Here is an 18,231-nt window from a genome sequence, read left to right on the forward strand (position 1 = left end):
AAACTTAGTCAACCGTTTCGTATTTCATAAACTGGAAACCGTTTCGTCTGGATAGCTTTGAGATCTGTTCGCTTCTTGTCTATAAGGTTGTCACTTGAAGGTCGAAGTTCATTTTTACAACAGACTGCAGGGGGCAGAGAATAAAGCTGCAAAATCAAGTTTGAATAACACTTTGTTCTCTTTCGCTATGACTTGACAGCGCAAAACTACCGCACCATCACATAAAAAAGAAGAAAAAAAAAAAACCCGAAAAAAAAAACATGTTTTCTCTCGAAACGAAAAATAGCACTCAAGATGGGATATTCCACCGAGTTTTCAATGTAGCAAGCTTCCACGTGACTCACAAAGTAAGCTACTTGCACAGCTTATATTTCCGCAGAATACTTGTTTCTTAAAAGCATTCAGTGTTTAGCGCGCGTTGTTATTAGGGACATCCTATACGCGCGAAAATACGGAGCATTTCTATGTCTTCTCTGTGGAGAGAAGACGGAAAAAGCGGAGATGGTTGGCGGGTCGGGGTGGAAGCAGGGTTTCGCGGATCAATGAGTTGGCCACCTGGTTTCGAGAATCGAAAGTGATCGCCACCCGCTTCCTCTTCTTGCGAGCGTAGACGGCTGCGTTCCACGAGGTGCTTCCTTCCCAGTCATGCTGAGACGGCGTCGTTTGATCGGGCGCGGTTTAAGGCCGAAACACCGCGTATACAGGCGTTATCACAACCCGTATTTATTCGCACCCTTGATTTGAGGAACGCGTTAGTATCAAAGAGCCGCTCTCGCAGAAACGCACGGAAGTGAGATCGCCACTCTTGTGGGCCTGCATGCTCAGTATACGTTAACTGTTAACACGAAGTATAAGTTTCCACAGTCAAGACACTGTGAAACCACAATAGTAACAAGTTGTCACCGTCGAAACCAGTTACGTGTGAGGCATGTGCTGCAGTAAGATTCCTCTCTCGCCCTTCTCTTAACTAAGAACACTTGGTTCCATCTAGCGGTGACGCCGAGAAGTCCGCGTGTAGCCTCCGAGACCAGAAGCGTGGCGCGCCGGTGCCGGCTAACGCTGTGAATTGTTCCCCTCGCTTGTCGCACACTCAGTGGGCGCACACTCAGTGACCAAAATTTGGCGAGAGATTCATTGAAGAGCGGCGCACGCGCCGTCCATTCATGGCGCAGCTCGGCAAAGCGTTGACACGAAAGACGTTCATTGAAAGCGGCGCACACACCCAGTGCTTTTTGTGGTGCATCCTGCTGAATCGTCGGATCTTTAAGGAACTCTTGTGGTGTGGGCTCGATTCTACTCAGCATCGGGTAAATTTGAGGTTAATGTTTTTCTTCCTTGTAGAGGCGGTACATTCCCAGTGACACGTGATTAGTAATCCGAGTTGGCGTCAAATACGTTTGTACCCAGTAGCAACGCGTTCACGGAAGAGTGGCACGTACACATTGACCCAAGTTGGCACCAAAGATGTTCACTGAAGGTCAGCGCAGACCGCGTGGCACACACCCCGAGCTCCAAATTGGTAGGGTTTCTTCGAGATGCGGTTCCCACCCAGTCCCGCATACACAGCGACCCATGTCGGCGTGAAAGGGGTTCGTTGAAGAGCGGCACGCATGCACACACATCCACATACTCCGTGACTCAAGTGGGTCCTACGGTTGGTTTCGAACTCTGTTGCCTCAGCACGGCAGCGCGAGGCGCTACCCATTCAGCCACGGACTACTCAGTTCCCAGGTAGGCATGAAAATGGTTAGATGCAAACATACATAGTTGGCCCCCGGAAAGTGCGGAAAGTACCGTAAGAATGATAACGCATATAAAAAAAGGGCGAGGCGTTTAGAGATATACGGCGAACGTACAATGTAGGATAACAATAATCATGTTAAAGAAGCGCCAAATCTGCGGCATTATAGCTGCTCATGCAAAATAGACGGAAATGCGTCCACGGTAGGCGAGCTCACGACGTTGTGTGGTAATAGATTGCACTCGGGTATTATTCTAAGGAGACACGAAGATCTGTATTTTCGTTCGAATTCGTGGAAAGAGATTTTTTTTCCTGTTTTTTCCTTCTGTTTTTTTATATTTGTTAAATTTCATGTAAGTGCCGAACTGAAGCTTCGACTGGTTGTTGGCAAGGTTGAAGATTATTTGCAAGGTGTGGAATTTTCACCGCGACTCCAGCGTAGCGAGTCCGAATTGATTTCTGAGATCTGTTACAGGTATTTGCCGTAGATAGGCGTTGCATATGAAACGAAGGGTTTATTCTGCGTGCTTTCTAGACAAACAATGTCTATTTTTGAATCGTGGTTTCACAAGGTGTCAGCATATTTGAGCATGGGTCTAGCTAATGAAGTGCATGATACCAGTTTGCTTTTGCTAGTGCATTGTTTTAGGCGGTCCTTCAGCAACCACAGTCTGTATAGTTAAACATACAGGAAGCTGTATGTTTAACGTGACAGTTCCATTGAACCGCACTTGTCAATAGCCCCACCAAGATACTTATATTGTTCCCCACTGGTAATTGAGACATTGCTAATTGAGTAAGTATGCACCAGTAGGATTTTCTTCCTCGTGACTGTAATCTGGGCACATTTTGAAACGTTAAGACTGGGGAATCAAGAATAAGGTCCTTTAAATAAATTAAGAAGAGGATTGAATTAAGGACTAATCCTCGCGGAAATCTATAAAGAACATGCGCGAGGGCGCGGGATCGAATCCCGGCCGTGGCGGCCGGAATTCGATGCGGATGAGAGGAAGTGCAAAAAGCCCGTGTAGCGTGCATTAGGTGCACGCTACACCAGGGGGTCGAAATTAATCCAGAATCCCCCACTACAGCGTGCCGCATAATCATATCGTGGTTTTGGCACGTAAAACCCCAGAATTTTTTGAAGGACTTGTGCAAAGAACTAGTGAAATTGATCTATGCGAACATATTGGTGAAGGTTAGTTAAGTATCGGCCAAGCCACTCAAGGTATCTGCTTGTTTCGGATTGCCCATCTACATTTCCTTAATAAATTTGAATGAGTCACGTGGTCCAATTCCCTTTGAGAACGAAAAAATAATGTATTCACTTGTCCTTCCTTTCCCACCCAGTACGGCTGCAAGCTCATTAGTCGTGCGTAATATTTGAGTCACAGTGGAGAGGCCACGTCTAAATCCATGTCGGCTATCTAAAACAAAATACTGTCTTCTAATAAGGAGCTCAAGTGCTTGAATAAATGAATAGTTTCCAATACTTTGTCCGCAGTGGGCAAGAGAGAAACTGGTTGGTAATTAGACACATCGGTTTTATCGCCTTATTCATAAACGGGAGATAACCTTTGCTACTTTCCAGTTGATAGGGAGCTCTGCTTTGTGCAGGCTTTCTTTATATATACGCAATGAAAATGGATTCTGCACATCATTAGAGATACCTCTACAAAAAGGTTATTCGGTATGTCGTCTGGGCCGGCCCACTTCTTTATGTCTAAGTTAGGCAGAGTTGAGAAAAAAAAGTACCTTGCTCATTTACAACAGTAAAACATGAAGACTCGCTCCTCAAAATTGCATAGTCTGTTAGCTGTTGCTCTTATAAAAAAAATAAGAGAGAAAGAAAGAAAGAAAGAAAGAAACTAAAAAAACAACGACAAAAAAAAAAACGATGAAAACTATTCTTTGAACAATTCTGCAATGACACCGTTAGTAGAAATGAAAGTATCGCGACGGTTTACTTTTGTCCGTGGTTCTTTCCGGAGTAAAATATGCCTGCAAAACTTCCGAGGAATAGTTGTTATTTTGACGTTAAATAAGGGGTAATTGGAGAACCTAATTTCAGACTTCAACTCCGCGCGCAGAGATCTTAAGGTACCATGATACCCTTTTCTATGCTCCGAGTTTGATAAGCGCTTAGCACGAAGTTTCATCGGTAGGATTTCACGCGGGATCCAGAGATTCACACGGTTTATCTTTTACCGTTTCCTTGGCACATATCTTCGCATCATGAACAGTGCTTTTTAAACACGGCCACAAATAATGTACGCCATTATCCCGAGAAACGTGACTTCTTCGTACTCTTGCGCAAGAAGATCTTATAAGGTGTCATCTTCGGCATCGACAAAATCGAAAAATTATTCAGTTGCTTTTTGTGTTTTTGTTCGCGATGAGTGGATATTGAAAAGAATAACTTCATGGTGGAATATGCCCGGCACAACTTCAACAGTAAAGCTCTATTCATTAATAGTGGTTCACACCTTTGATACATTTCATTTTGTTGATGATAACAAAAAGGCAGTACGTCACGGCATTTTTACAATTGGTGGTTTACCTTCGCGTGCGCCGTCGTATTTTGGCCACCTGATGTCTCCTCTATATTTACACAATGGGATAAAACGCCCGTGTGCTTGCGTTGTAGTGCATGTTAAAGAACCCCAGGTGGTCACAATTAATCCGGAACCCTCAACTACGACGTGCCTCATAATCAGAAATGATATTGGCACGTCAAACCCCAGAAAGAAGAAGTATGTGGCTAAGCTAGAGAGATAATAAAGCGATACCAATAGGTGCAAAGAACTTACAAAACTGTCCGGTGGAGCAGTGGTTGTCGTCATATTCCGCCTGATGGAGACCCTCCTGACCTGTCGATAGAAGATGAAGTGAATCGAAAAGTCAAGCAACCTGCGCATACAGTCCATGGACAATGAGCTACTGAACAAGTCATGCCAAAACACAACAAACTGCGGTGAAGTTAGCGAGTCGTAACGAATGATTATGGTCGTTATTTTCACATCCCCGAAAGAATAAGAGAAACCGGTGAGTTCATTTTTAGTGGCAACCATATAAAGCCACCAGACAATGAAATCAAAGGAATCTTTTAAGTGAATTGACTACTTTTTCTTTTTTCTTTTATTTATTAGCCAGAATACGTAGGTATCACCCCTAGGTGAGATACTTAAATTTAAAATCATTTACGAATAAGGAATAAATTTATCATAAGCCTCATATTCCTGATTCCTTAAATGAAAAGGGAAATGAAAGAAGAAAAAAACCGTCATGGCTGGAGTCATGCTGGCTAACACTCAAAGGGCTAGGTTATCAAATACTTCAACATAAATAGCCAGGAAAGTAGTTAGGCGGACAGATCGTGCTGGTTCCATAGCTCTGTTGGAAAAACACAGCAAAATTCATGCAAAGGTTGTGGGTTCGGCTCCCCCCGGCGTCAGACTGCATTAATGCGGAGCATTTAATTAACCACTTCAATAAAGCTTCGCTTGAAATTGATTCCAACATGTGGCTTGGATCGGCGTTTTCGTTTTTTTTTTGTTCCCGTTTCATTTTCACTTTCCTTGATTAGGAACATGAGGCTTATCGCGAACGCAACATTCGTTAATAATTGTTTCTATAATACATAAAAGAAAAGCAAGCAACCGTTAATTTGTCCTGTGCTTTCTTCGGCTTCATTGTCTGCTGGCTTCGCTATGGCTGTTACCTTAATAACACCGTAGTGGAGGCTTTATGCAGCTTAGCTCAGTTGCACGTCAGGAGCAGAACCGATAGTGTGCGCGTCATTGATGCGCGAAGTTGCCGCAGAAGGGGAATTTATGTGACCGCTCGGCGAAGCCATTATTGCGATACAGCCTATACCAGCACAAAACTGCCAGCCCTTGTCGCGGTACATTGCAAGCGTAAGCGGCTCTAATACCTTATTTAACAGCATTATCGCCACGTTTTTTTTTATGCGCCCATCCACCGCTTATCCCAAGTATACGTCCACACTCTCCCACGCGACGCTGGGCTTGGGCTTGCTATATTACAGCGCATTCTAAAGCAGCGACACCGGGGAATTTGCCCCGACTCGTACAGCGGGTAATGGACTCGTTACTGTCCGGGGGTGTCGTGCGGGGGTGTCGTGCGGGGCTTCGAAGGCTTATCACCTAAGGCCACGCGACGATCGTCGTGACCTTGTTGCTGGTTGTTCGCAGACCGTCTTTTTATGGTGCGCTGCTCGTCCTCTAGCTCGAAGCCACTGCGCTGCTTGAAGTCTTTTGAAGCGCAACGACACAGAAATGAGGGTAGATGACGCAACTAAAACAGGACGAGCACTTATCAGTTTTTATTTGCGTTTTGTTACTCTGTTGTCTCCGTCGTTGCGCTTCAAAGAAACTTCAACATGAACATCAACATGGACATTGCCCATCTTGACTGCGCTTATCTGGGGAGGAAGGGGAGAACGAAGAAAGGTATAGTAGGGCGTTCGGTAAGTGGGACGTTTTAGTGATGAATGTTTCGATATGAGGAAACATTCAGGGAGCTTTCGCTGCACGAGTCAGACGCTGTCTTTTTCATATTACACTGATCACCATTCACTGCACAGCGTGGCAAACGCAGAACGAAGAGGCTGAGAGGACGGCACACCGCGCTGACATTCAGCAAGTTTTATTTGGCAAAGCGCGCAAAAGAGAACGCCAGAGACCATTATTGCAACCAGGGAACCGTCATACATCATCAATAAGAAGCCATACCAAAGAGAGGGGCTACCTACAGTCCGCCCGACATAGTGTTTGCCACATGTATAAAGGGTATCAGGCACACACCTGTTTATTGCGCACGACGGTTCGCCGGCAGCTATAATGATTCCTTGTCGAGTAAAGGCGCGTGTAAAGTCCGGCGGGAGCCGAGTGCCAGTGATCGTTCGTCGTAGTCCGCCACCTCATGCGCGCTGCGCTGCACGCTATATACTAATGCACCTTTTTACAGCGATCCTGTCTATGGCTAGGGTTCTCTGCATTTTTCGGGTCCGTCAACAGATCTGCGTGTGCAAGAACTCAGCTCCCGAATTTGATGCAAAACTGCTTCATTCTAAGCAAAACCTTATGCGTCTCATTACTTGGAAATGCATTTTGAGTAAATTAGTTATCAGTAGGCACCATTTTCAAGATCAGCGGACTCTCTGGTAGATAATAAACGTTTCTCAAAGATTTACGGCTGTGCGGCCCGCATCGGCTGTGTCTACGTTCACACCGCCCTCTCTTTTCGTCGTTCCAAGCTCGCGGGTGCCTGTTTCCTTCCGCCCTCCCGGGGCGGCGGCACCGCCGTGCGTTGTCGGCAAGACAAGCTGCCGTTCTCCATTTTGAATTTCACTTCCCTTCTGTCGTCGTAATGAGGAGGCCGCGTATATATAGTGCGCATTCCCGAGGACAGCGCGCTTAGAATATTGATGGCGAGAACAGATGCGAGAATGCAATCGGCGGTGGCGGGCGGCAAACACCCAGGAAAATAGTTCCTGAGAGGCCAGCCGCAGGCTCGCCATGCGCGACAACGCAATGATTCTCCGTCGTGTGCCAAACAGCTTCGCTGGTCATTCAACTTCACAGAGTGGAATTGCTCACGATTTTTTAACACGAAAGTGTTTTATGCCGGGGTCCACCAAGACTTCACTGACGTATTTCCGTCACGTATTTCCGTCACGGAAATACGTCATAGAACATAATACAAAGAAAGAAACCAGAAGAAAAAGTTCCACAAACATGCAAAATTTGGAAATCGAACCCACGACCTCTCGGTCCGCGACGATAGATCGCCGAGCGTTTAACCCATTGCGCCACAAACGCATTTGCAGAGAGCTACACAGACGCGCCTTATATATCTAACACTCCTCCGTGTACCCACGCTCTTGCTCGGGGCGGTGCCGCCGCCTACGAGCAGAAAAGAGAAGTACTGCATTATGACACTAACGCGCACCGACAGTGAACGCTTCGGTGGTCTCAGCACTACGACGCCTCGATGCCAGCATTCGAAGGGACGCTGGCATCAAGAAGCACTACCAACGCCAGGTGGCGTTCACCGTACTCAGCACAGCGGAGCGTGGCCTCCGCAATTAGCTCTGAAAATGTTTCTGAAGTTGATCGCGGAGGCTGCAATTACGACGCGCTGTACGCGCTGATTTGACTCGGTGACGATTCAGTTACGTGCTTTGTCTTGCGCGTTGTATTAGTGTGTCATTTACGTGCTTCGTCTTTCGCGTTGTGCTAGCGTGTGCAGCGTAGTGCAGCTTCCATATGCACGACGGTTGCTCATGGTCATCGACGTTGGTAGTCGTGATGGAGGAGACGTGCCACCAGGCGTCAGCGTGGGTGCATCAACGCCTAAGGGCGCTTTAGCCACAAAACACCAATAGACATTATATATCAATGTGCAATAAACATTACACTACTTCTGTGAAGACACGTTTCACTTTCGTGTTCTATACCGATTCCTATATAAGAGGGATCAACCACATTTTTTATTGCGATAGCAATTATATGGACACTCAAAAGCAGATTTCTGCCGTCGGCGTCGCCGTCGCCGTCGCCGTCGGCGTCGCCGTCGCCGTCGCCGTGAGGTTCCGTATGACGTCATTTGGAGATGAAATCGTCGCTGCGCGCCGAACGCTGTTAAAGTCCCTAAACGCTGTATGTGCGAGTGAAAGGGCGCGAGGGGCGCGTCTTTCACGGGGAGTGAACGCACGGCGGAGAACAAACGCGCGTTCTGCGCCGTGCTCGCTTAAGGGCTGCAGAAGTAGGCGTCTCTTTTCTCCTTTACAATCACCATATATGTAGAGCAAACGCGCCTTCTTCGGACGCGCGAGAGGCCGTGGGGGAGGGGGAGGGAAGGGAGGCGACGTTTAGCTGCGGCACCAAGTGCCTATTTATATCAGAGGCTCCAGCAACAGTCACCAACGCCGCACGCATTTTGAGCTAACGCGGGCAAAACGCCGATGGCGTCGACAACAGTTCTGCGTGTTGTTGCTACCAAAGCCGCTCACCTTACTTCGTATGACATTGCTGTGTTGCTATCGCATTCATTGCTTCGCCCTTAGGGCGAAACTGTGACATTTTTTTTAATAGTCTAGCGTTGCTCGACAGTGATGGATGTCGAGCGTTGTGAGACTGAAACAGTAAATGGACAGCATGCTATATGTGCGCTCCTCCGAATACGGGGGTCGGTACCACGTCGCGCAACCGGCATGCGCAGGCTCGCCTATCTGGCGTGTTTTGCTACAATCATGCTTCGCGCGCGCGCGGCTGCTGCCTCCGCCACTGCGGCTCCGATCACGCCGAGCCCCTTAAGCCACGTATTCAGAAGTGCATCTTAACTTCAAGGCCTTGCTTGACTTCATCTAAATGAGGCCTGTCGTGAACGTGCTGAAGGAAACGCAATGAGCGTCCTGGCCACGTTTACACCAGGCCTCATTTAGATGAAGTCCAGCGTGGCCTTGAAATAAGATGCATTTGTGAATACGGGGCTGAAGACAGCCAGCCTTAAACACGAAGTGTTTTGGGTAACGCGAGCGTCGGAGTCCGGCGACAATACGCGCCGACAGACGGTGGCTATATGCCGCTTTGTAACGTAGCGTTCGTATATACGTGCGCGCCCGCGCCTACGTTACACCATCCTTATGCTGACCTTAGAAGTTGTTGGAGTTCAGAGCTCTGTTTCGCCCTGCATTTCCTGCGCTGTGCAGTGAGTTATGACATAACATCAAGACTATAGATACCTACTGACGAGATCCGAAACCAACAGCAGCGCGTGATAACGCCATTCAAGAGGAACTAATGGAACCTGAAGAACGAGAAGAGTCAATGGAGGGACTACCAAGGACCAGGCACCGGTAAGTAGGCGTCTCCAAAAGCCGAAGATGTGCCGGCACACGCTTATATGTACATTACATCTAAAATTTGCAGGAAGGACGCGTTGCTTCGCCATTGTGCACCTTATTTCGCAGTGAAGGAAAGCTACCATATAAACCGGAATATAGGTCGAATGGGAAAATAGAGCAAAAGTGAAAAGAAGGAAAAAAAAAGATAACAAAAGAAATAACAAACAACGTGTTTATTTTTCACAATGGCACTGTTACGGATAAGGAACGCACGTAAAGCACCCGCATAAAGTCAGCGAGTGCATCCTGAAGCTATGGATGCACTGCACGGACGCCTACCACGTGACGTTTTGCGTGGGTTGCACGCCGACAGTTTTCCTGTTTGTGCCCGCCAATATTGCGTTCTTCTTTTCTTCCGAAAAGCCAAAAACTTGCGCTGAGCGGCCGTGTTGCCGTGTGCTTCGGCGAAGTCTACAACTTTTATCTTGAACGCCTCTGAAAACTGTTTCCGTGTGCCGCTACTCATCGCTCACCGGACAAAACGGAAGTCACGCTCGAGGTCGATGGGAGGAGCGCACACAAGAAGACACATGCGACAAGAATAAAATAATGCCAGCAGTTAAGCAATTGTACTTGTATACGTCTTTCGCTATGCACACGTTCGACAAAGTACATGCCGTAGGCTGCTATAGACGACGAATCACGTTTTGCCAAGGACCTCTTGGAAAACAAAAAAAAAAACCGAGCAGTGACTTCGGCCTGCTGCTTTCAAGAAACTATGTCGGCTTATAGTCCGGTATATACGGTATACTTGCAGGTTTTACGACTTGTGTATGTTTGTATACTCATCGTTTATTAAGTGGGCCATCGCCAATGCGCGAACTCTACCGTCGAATCTCTAATATATAGTATGGCGCAGATTAGGCACTTCGGTGGTTGTGAATAAGTAATAAATGCTTAGTTGTAAGCTAGTATTACATTGCTTAAATTGCAAACTACCGACCAAGTGCTTCAAATTGTATGCCGTATAAGTTATCGCTTAATCCCGTTCATTTCGATATCCCTGAAGAGGTAAATGGTACTTCACAAAGGTAAACTCAATATAATTGGGAATAGCATTTTTTAAACCTAATTCAAGTGGAGGAGCCTAAACGACGCCTAATAATTAGCCAAGTTCGTGCGCATTTAGTTGAAGAAATCTACCTTACAACTAAAAGAAGTGACCAGAGCAGCAATTTGACGCAATTTGACGCAATTTAGTGCTTTTAGTTATATCAATGTTCTCCAATGATTGGTTTCGGCGACTATGAACCGGGGAAGCACGTGAACTTGTTGAGCGGCGGAGAGTACGCATCAATTTGGAGTTATTTGACACGTACGTAAATATACATCGAGAGTCAGAAACGTCCACAACAGCTATTTCCGTAAGACACGTTTTGTAAGATTTTAGCCATGGATAAACTGCACTTTCAACTTTATAAAGTGAAACGTGCCCTTGCCGAACGTATATGGTAGTTTCATTCTATGAAAATAAACACGTTAGTTTTTAACGTACTTTCAATAAAAAAATCTATATACAAAAAAAAAAACAAAAAAACAAAAGAAAACTTGTTTTTCTCTCGGCGATGGCCTCACCCAAACATTTTCGGCAAAAAAAAAAATAAAAGTTGTGCCACGATGGCGTCCTGCAATGAATTTCTTTCCAGCCGCCTTACCAGCGAGTAGGGTTCGTCACCCGACTTGGTGTGGAAGAGGCCGATGTTGAGCGGCATGCAGGTGATGGTGGAGAAGACGTTCCAGTAGAGGAACACCGTCAGTGCGGGCTTGATCCTCTGCGCGCGTCGCGCCAAGTCGAATTAGTCGGCTCATGCATCAAAGAGACGCCGATGTTCAATGTTAGTGTTAAGACGTTCTAATACTTTTAATTAGGTGCAGATAACTATACAGCGGCCAGCCCTGGCGGCTCCGTGGCTGCGGCGTTTTGCTGCTCAACACAAGGTCGCGGGTACGAGTCCGACAGAGACGAGATGCCAAAAACGTTCGTTTAAGGTGCTTTGACTGCGCGCTAAGAAACCCTCAGGAGGTGAAAATTAATGCGTAGCTCTCCATTACTGCGTCCGTCGTAACACACTGTGCTGTTTGGTAAACCTCATAGTTTAATTTACTTAACGTCAATCTGACGTACGTTGGTGCTTCCTACTTGCATTCGCGGTGTCGTCTTAGTTTATTGTTGGTGTAATAACTACTACTTAATGATAGTTGATCCCTCCAGAGATAAAATAAAGACATTGAAGAGAAGAAAACGCCTCAGACAGCCACGAGCATGAGGCTTTGATTGTCGAACATTGACACCCCAACGAACGGTGCCAGCAATACGTCGACGATGAGCTGTTGCACGCAGCAGCGTAATTTCACGAACTGGCGGATCGCGGTATAGTGGCAACAATATACCAGAATGCAGGTGAAATAATTCCAGTGGTACCAGCGGAAATGAGATAAAGATGAGATTTGAATGGAGGAAGGCAAGAACACCGCGTGTCTCCAATGCAGTTTATCTTGCGCCACTGCGAATTTTTACCTGCAACCTAGGACACCCTGAACTTCGCGTATCGGAACTACTTCACGTTGACAGAAAAACTGCAGCGTGTATAGATTTTTTTGAAGGCAGACATAAAGAATCTTCACCTTTTGTTTACCAACGGCAACAACCCTTGCTGTTAACATACGCATGTTGTTGCCCTATGACAGACCTTGTAGTTTGTAATTGTAGCACTAAATAGAGCGAATGGCACAGTTGGTGGAGAGAATAAGAACGCGAGGCTGTAAAAAACAAGACGACGAATTGAGGTGAAACTTTGCGAGAATACGGGACTAGCTGAGCAGCATTTATAGAAAAAAATATGAAGTGTGTGGGCCTATTAAGAAAAGGACAAAAAAGTAACAAAAGAACAGCACAGGCCTCTAGATGTTCGAAGGGGTGAAATTAAAGGAAGCTCAGCTGTAAGCAAAAGGACACACATTTTGTCATGAAATGTTTTACAAACATAGTTCAAACCCTCCGTGACCCGATGTGAGAATTGAACATTGCTTCCCAGAATTTAAAATATTCGATTTTTCTTGTTAATTAGTGCCGGATTATTCAGCGTTGGTGGCTATATATAGAGGAGAAGGCATCACATGATCAGCGCGTGTCGTGGAATAGTTTCCAGAGGACGCATTTTCAGCGTGCAGGTCTAACAACTTCGTTGACACTTTGTTAATACTTGTGTAGAGTTGCATACATGTGCTTTTTATATTGCTTCAGACGGAGAAATATTCTTGTCACGTGATAAGCGGCTGCAGTCCCGGCAGCCGCACTGTCGCGTATGCATTCTATGTATACAGACTGTATACAATCTCTGTAGTGTACTCGGTAAGACTGCGATAGCGTCTTTCAGAAAAGGATGCCAAAGAGGGGATCACCACTTACACCTACGGCGCCGAAGAGCAGTATCATGGCCGAGAAGCAGTTGAAGGATGACTCAATACCCTTGAACGTGTATGCGTACAGCAGGCCCACTGATAGAGGACAGAAACAGAGTCTCTCATGAAAGTACTACAAGTGACGTTACAGTGGGTAAATCTGCTAAATAATTTCCTACGGCACCGGAGGTACATGAAGTGTGTTTTACATACAAGAAGGGCATCACATGCTTCAGCACTCCGTCCCTCAATCTTGACGATAACAAGGAAACAGCCTACCTTCATTCACTATACCTTTCTGTAGCTCAATTTTTTTTAATATTTTCTTGATGTCTTCCTTTTCTTTTCACCTGAATTCTAGTTTTCTTCGAACGTGCAGGTATCAACGTTCGGTGGTGTGTATTGTTACCCACGGTTATCGGTAAGTAGGGAGTGCAGCGAAGTGTGACGGAGTACTTTCCAAAACGTAAGTGTTTACACTTACGTTTACAAAACGTAAACGCCTAGCTAATATATAACAGGACCAAGTTGGCCGTGGTGACAGCGACGAGCAAGGCCTATGGTCTAATAGCGCGACTTATAATCGGTACTTGTTAGTACACCATCGTGCGCTGTGAAATAAACGGTGTTCATGTGTATGATACCGGCGGGCCCATCCGGCTAGAATCTGAAACACTCGCAGCATTATAGCAATCTGATAACATGAGCGCATGTTCTCCAAGAGCTGAAAGTGAACAACGACACCAAAGTCAAAGCAAACAAAACACTGACGGCGCAGCAACAGCGATAAACCCAAAGCAAAAAAAAAAAACAAAAAAAAAAAACAAACAATATACACGTAACAGTATTGTTTACGTAATATAGTATTATTGACATTTATGATTTCCCAGTCACCTTGGAAGTAGAAACAAATTGAGTTCAATACCCGTAGTAAAACCTGCGGTTGCAGTGGCTGCAACTTGAAAGATAGTAGCGTGTCAGGAAAAAAACAAGGCCTGATATACTACAGTGTTACTACATCGAAAGCTCGAAATGAATTTGCAGAGTAGGATAGATCTGCAGTGAGCTTTTTTGTACACCGCTAGAGTGACGGTGGTGTCGAGTCTGCTGCCATGTGATGTGTCTTTCGTTCCAAGAAGGGCGCTGCTATTAGGCATACATAGACTACGATAACACAAAGGGGAGTGCCTTGCTATTTGAGGCTCGAGTTCGTTGCCCCAGGACAAAAACAAACCGGAGCAAATATTTGCTACAGCGTGAGGTATGTGTCTGATGCAGCAAAACTTTGGAGACAATGCAGTGCATACTAATGAAATGCGAAGGTATTCACCCAGCGAGACCCGTAGGTATCGTAAACCTTCCGAAAGCACAGGGATTTGAAGTGGATGGAAGCACTATCCAGTCAGCAGTCGAGATACCCAACATATATTTAGAGTATTGATGGAAAAAAGAACAGGGAAGAGATTGATAGTACTGGATCCGTTGCAGACATATATAGGTAACGGTACAATGTAGATATAGAAAAGAAAATCAAGGAGATGTAGGCAAAATGCTAGGCTGAAAATCATGTGTAGCATACGTGATTAGCTTAAGAAGACTAGGTGTACATTTTTCACCAGCCCGTTTCAAAGGGGTTGTCAATAAATTATCATCAGTGGCTTCCTGAAGCACATGTGTTCAAAGTAGTTGGGAGCGTTAACTTGCCAGGGCACGCTGGAAAGCAGCAAGACGACTGGAATAGGGGGGTGAAAAGAAATGGAGGACGCTTAAGCTTCGCTTTTAAGAGTGGAACGCCATGCATTCAAAGATTCCTGACTGCTTCTCACGCTTCCCGACAACTGCAGCTTAAGCAACCGTAATGGCTACCGGGAAACACTGGCGGCGAACGCTATGCACGAAGGCGAGCTTTCTGGTAGAAAGGCGGCCTCTTGCGTGGGGAGATCCCGGAGATATTGCATAGCCACGCCAAAAAAAATTGCATAATTTTCAGGTTTCCGTTTTTGTTTCGTACTTTTAATATTTCTGTCTGAGAAGATTTAACATAAAAGGCATGCGCGGTGGGTGTTTTGTTTCATCACATTTGTTTGTGGATTGTCATTCTCAAAAATTCCGAGGAATAGCTTTGCTAAGAATGCAAGACAAGGTATGAGAAACATTAATGATAGAATGGTGTGGCAATATAACTCGCATATACCGCATGTCATATAAGAAGGCGTGGCATATACATGTACCTAAATATATTCGGAGGGCCTGCGTGTTTGGGGATGATTTTCTCCGCCACCCGCTGACATCGCACGCCTACGCCGGTTGCCGACGCCGGATTTTCTGCAAGACGGGGCCCTTAACAGTCGCGCTAAAAAAAAAAAAAAAAAAAAAAAAAAAAACAGACGCGAAGGTGGGAACAGGAGTTCCACAGAAATAAGTAAATTTATATGATGCAGCACAAAGGCAGAATGCTATAGTTTACAGCAGATATAGTGACGCGTAATTAGCTGACGCAGGTTAGATGACCATTTGTCGCCACCCCGATTCAAAGATGACGCAATTAGTGCTAATCATCAACCTCACGATCATCATCGTTGTACTCCAGCGAGAAGAGCGCACACACCCAGTCTTTCATGGTATACGAGATTCATGGTATACGAGTTTTCGATAAAACTTTTTTTTCTAGAGCTCTGCAGAGGTTTTATTGACGTATGGTAGTTTCGATTTACCCAGTTGATCAGATTTACAAGTTCCATCAGTTGCTATTTGCCGAGCTGCGATATCTACATTTATTGCAAAGCTAGCATTGCAAACCGTAAGGAATTAATTCTAGTGAAAAGTGTTTATTTTTGTAGTTTTTGTAAAAGATGACCCGCCGTGGTGGCGTAGTGGCTTTGGCGCTGCGCTGCTAAGCCCGAGGGCCCGGGTTCGAATCCCGGCCGCGGCGGCCGCATTACGATGGGAGTGAAACGCGAAAACGCTCCTGTACCATGCACTGGGTGCACGTTACAGAACCTCAGGTGATGAAAATTAATCGGCAGTCCGCATGTTGTGGGTATGGCACGTAAAACCCATAAACTTAATTTTTTTTGTAAAAGATACTGCAGAAATAAATAACTATATGCTGCTGCGCCAAACAATGACTTGGACTTTTTTCTTCAAAATGTAACTTAGGTAGGTCATCAAAAAAAAATTTGCGGGCTCTCCCGTAATCGAGAGTAGACGTAAGCATGAAATGGCTACCGACAAAGCAGATTGGTTGGAGATGATACTAGTAACAATCTTAAAATGGGTGTGTTCGCAACGGCGCACCTCACCACACCGCAGCACGCCATTACTGGTCCAAATGGACGCTGCCCAGCTAGAAGAAGAAAAGGCGCCACGCAGCGTGGCGCCATCTCTCGAGGCGACGCAAAACCCGCGCCGCGGAACTCGCGTACCGCTGGCGTTGAAAAGAGCACAGTCAACCGTGCCTCAGCGCCAAAATATGACAATGAAGTATATGGCGCCCTGTATCTGCCGTTTGAACGTCGCTATTGGAAATGAGAAATAAAACTTCAGCGTACCAGAAGTTACAGCTTGAGTGACATTGTGAACAAACATTACGCAGAACTCGGACGCAATATTTTTTGTTAACTTGTTTGGGAAGTAACTAGCGTGTGTGAGTTCCTGTTCAAAGGGTTGGGGGCCAGAGAGCGAATTTTCTTCACTTTTGACGGGTTGCCCAGATGATCTCGTTTTGTTCCCGCTACGATGCCCGGATAACGCTCTGGCTTTTGGCTAAAGGTCACTTGAAGGTCGCTGACAACGGGAGCAAAAAGTATTTCATGCTTAACAACTGAGCGGTTGCTTAGGGGAAGTAAACCTGCTTAAGGAGGTTTGTGGTGCAGTAGGAACAGTGACAAACAGCGTCAAAGGTGGATCAATACCGCTGTTGAGATCGCGGAGTATGCATGCTATTTTACGGTTGTGCTTGTAACTACTGTACTGCTCCTTGCCTAGCCGCCGAGCCCACCTTCCTATTATTACCGTAGTGATCGGTATGTCACTTCGTTATTTTATTGAGCTGCGCGTCCCCCCCCCTCCCCCCTACAAAGCTTAAACTGGTCATCTATGCATCAGATGCTTGGGTGAGTGGATGATTCCTGTCAGACGTAGTAGTACATTGCCGTAACGCAGGAGCGCTGATGGCAACAGCCTTAGGGCTATGTTCAACATAAAGTTTGCCGGCAATGGTAGGTGATGTAAGTCCTACGCTAGCTTACAAGAGTTTCTAAGCGAACGCCCACCGTCGTAAAGCTTTTCCTCCTTTTTCTAACTCAGTAGCGAAACGTACCACGAGAGCACTTCTGCACTCTCGCGAATAAGAGCCTCACAAGATCTCGCCACAATCGCGGCAGTGTTCTCGTCTGCTTCTCGGTATCGCAGAGAGCTCGGTAAAGATAACGCACACCTCCCATGCCAAGGCTCGATTATCTTTGTTGTTTGGCACAGACCCGAGAACATTATAGCACACCGTCACTCGCGATCCGCCAGCGTTATTATGTGCGAGCTCAAGGGATCAATTGCGCCCCGGAAGGTAAGGGTGCGGATTGGAGTTGCAGCCTGGCAAAATGTTAGCGGGTGAAGTACCAGCACTATATGCGGCTACGCCAACGCATTACGCTATAATCCGTACAGCAGAATGGCTGCATGGGTGGAAGCAGTGGGCGAGAACGCCAGGGCCGGTATTTTGTAGCGATGCCTTATGCTTTATTGTATGCTAGTCTTATCATCCACCACTCATGGCCGGCTGATCCCGTTGATAACGTGAGCGGACGGTCGCTCTGACCATTGACCAAGCGCGAAAGCGCGAAAAGGCATTAGCATCGGAAATGCATCGCTACAAAATACCGGCCCAGGTCAATACAACGATTTAGCACTTTTGTACTACCACACGAAAGCGCCCGATGCCTTTCGGCAATAAGCACTACGCGCCTCCTCAGCACCTGCAGTATTTTGTAGGACAAAAACGTTTATCGCATGCGCAGGTATGCGTTTCCGAACGGTGTGGTCAAAACTAGTATTATGAAGTTTCATCACTAGTCAGTGTCCGTATCAGACATCGGTACGGTAATACAGTAATCCTCTGCGCTGCAGCTGCTCCATTTTGTGCATAGAGTTTCTGACTATA

The 18,231-nt window shown here is 46.1% G+C and overlaps 1 protein-coding gene across 1 annotated transcript in view; it reads right to left on the bottom strand.

Moving 5' to 3' along the window:
* The window catches only part of LOC119462784 (uncharacterized), a 45,470-nt gene that overhangs the window by 13,908 nt on the left and 13,331 nt on the right, over positions 1–18,231 (bottom strand). The window contains exons 3-5 of the mRNA XM_049672939.1: positions 13,081–13,169; positions 11,327–11,443; positions 4,552–4,611 (exon numbers count right to left, since the gene is read on the bottom strand). Of these exons, the coding sequence (XP_049528896.1) occupies positions 4,552–4,611; positions 11,327–11,443; positions 13,081–13,169 (266 nt within the window). The remainder of the gene's footprint in view (positions 1–4,551; positions 4,612–11,326; positions 11,444–13,080; positions 13,170–18,231) is intronic.

This window comes from Dermacentor silvarum, chromosome 8 (assembly GCF_013339745.2).
Source record: "Dermacentor silvarum isolate Dsil-2018 chromosome 8, BIME_Dsil_1.4, whole genome shotgun sequence".
Taxonomy (NCBI): Eukaryota; Metazoa; Arthropoda; class Arachnida; order Ixodida; family Ixodidae; genus Dermacentor; species Dermacentor silvarum.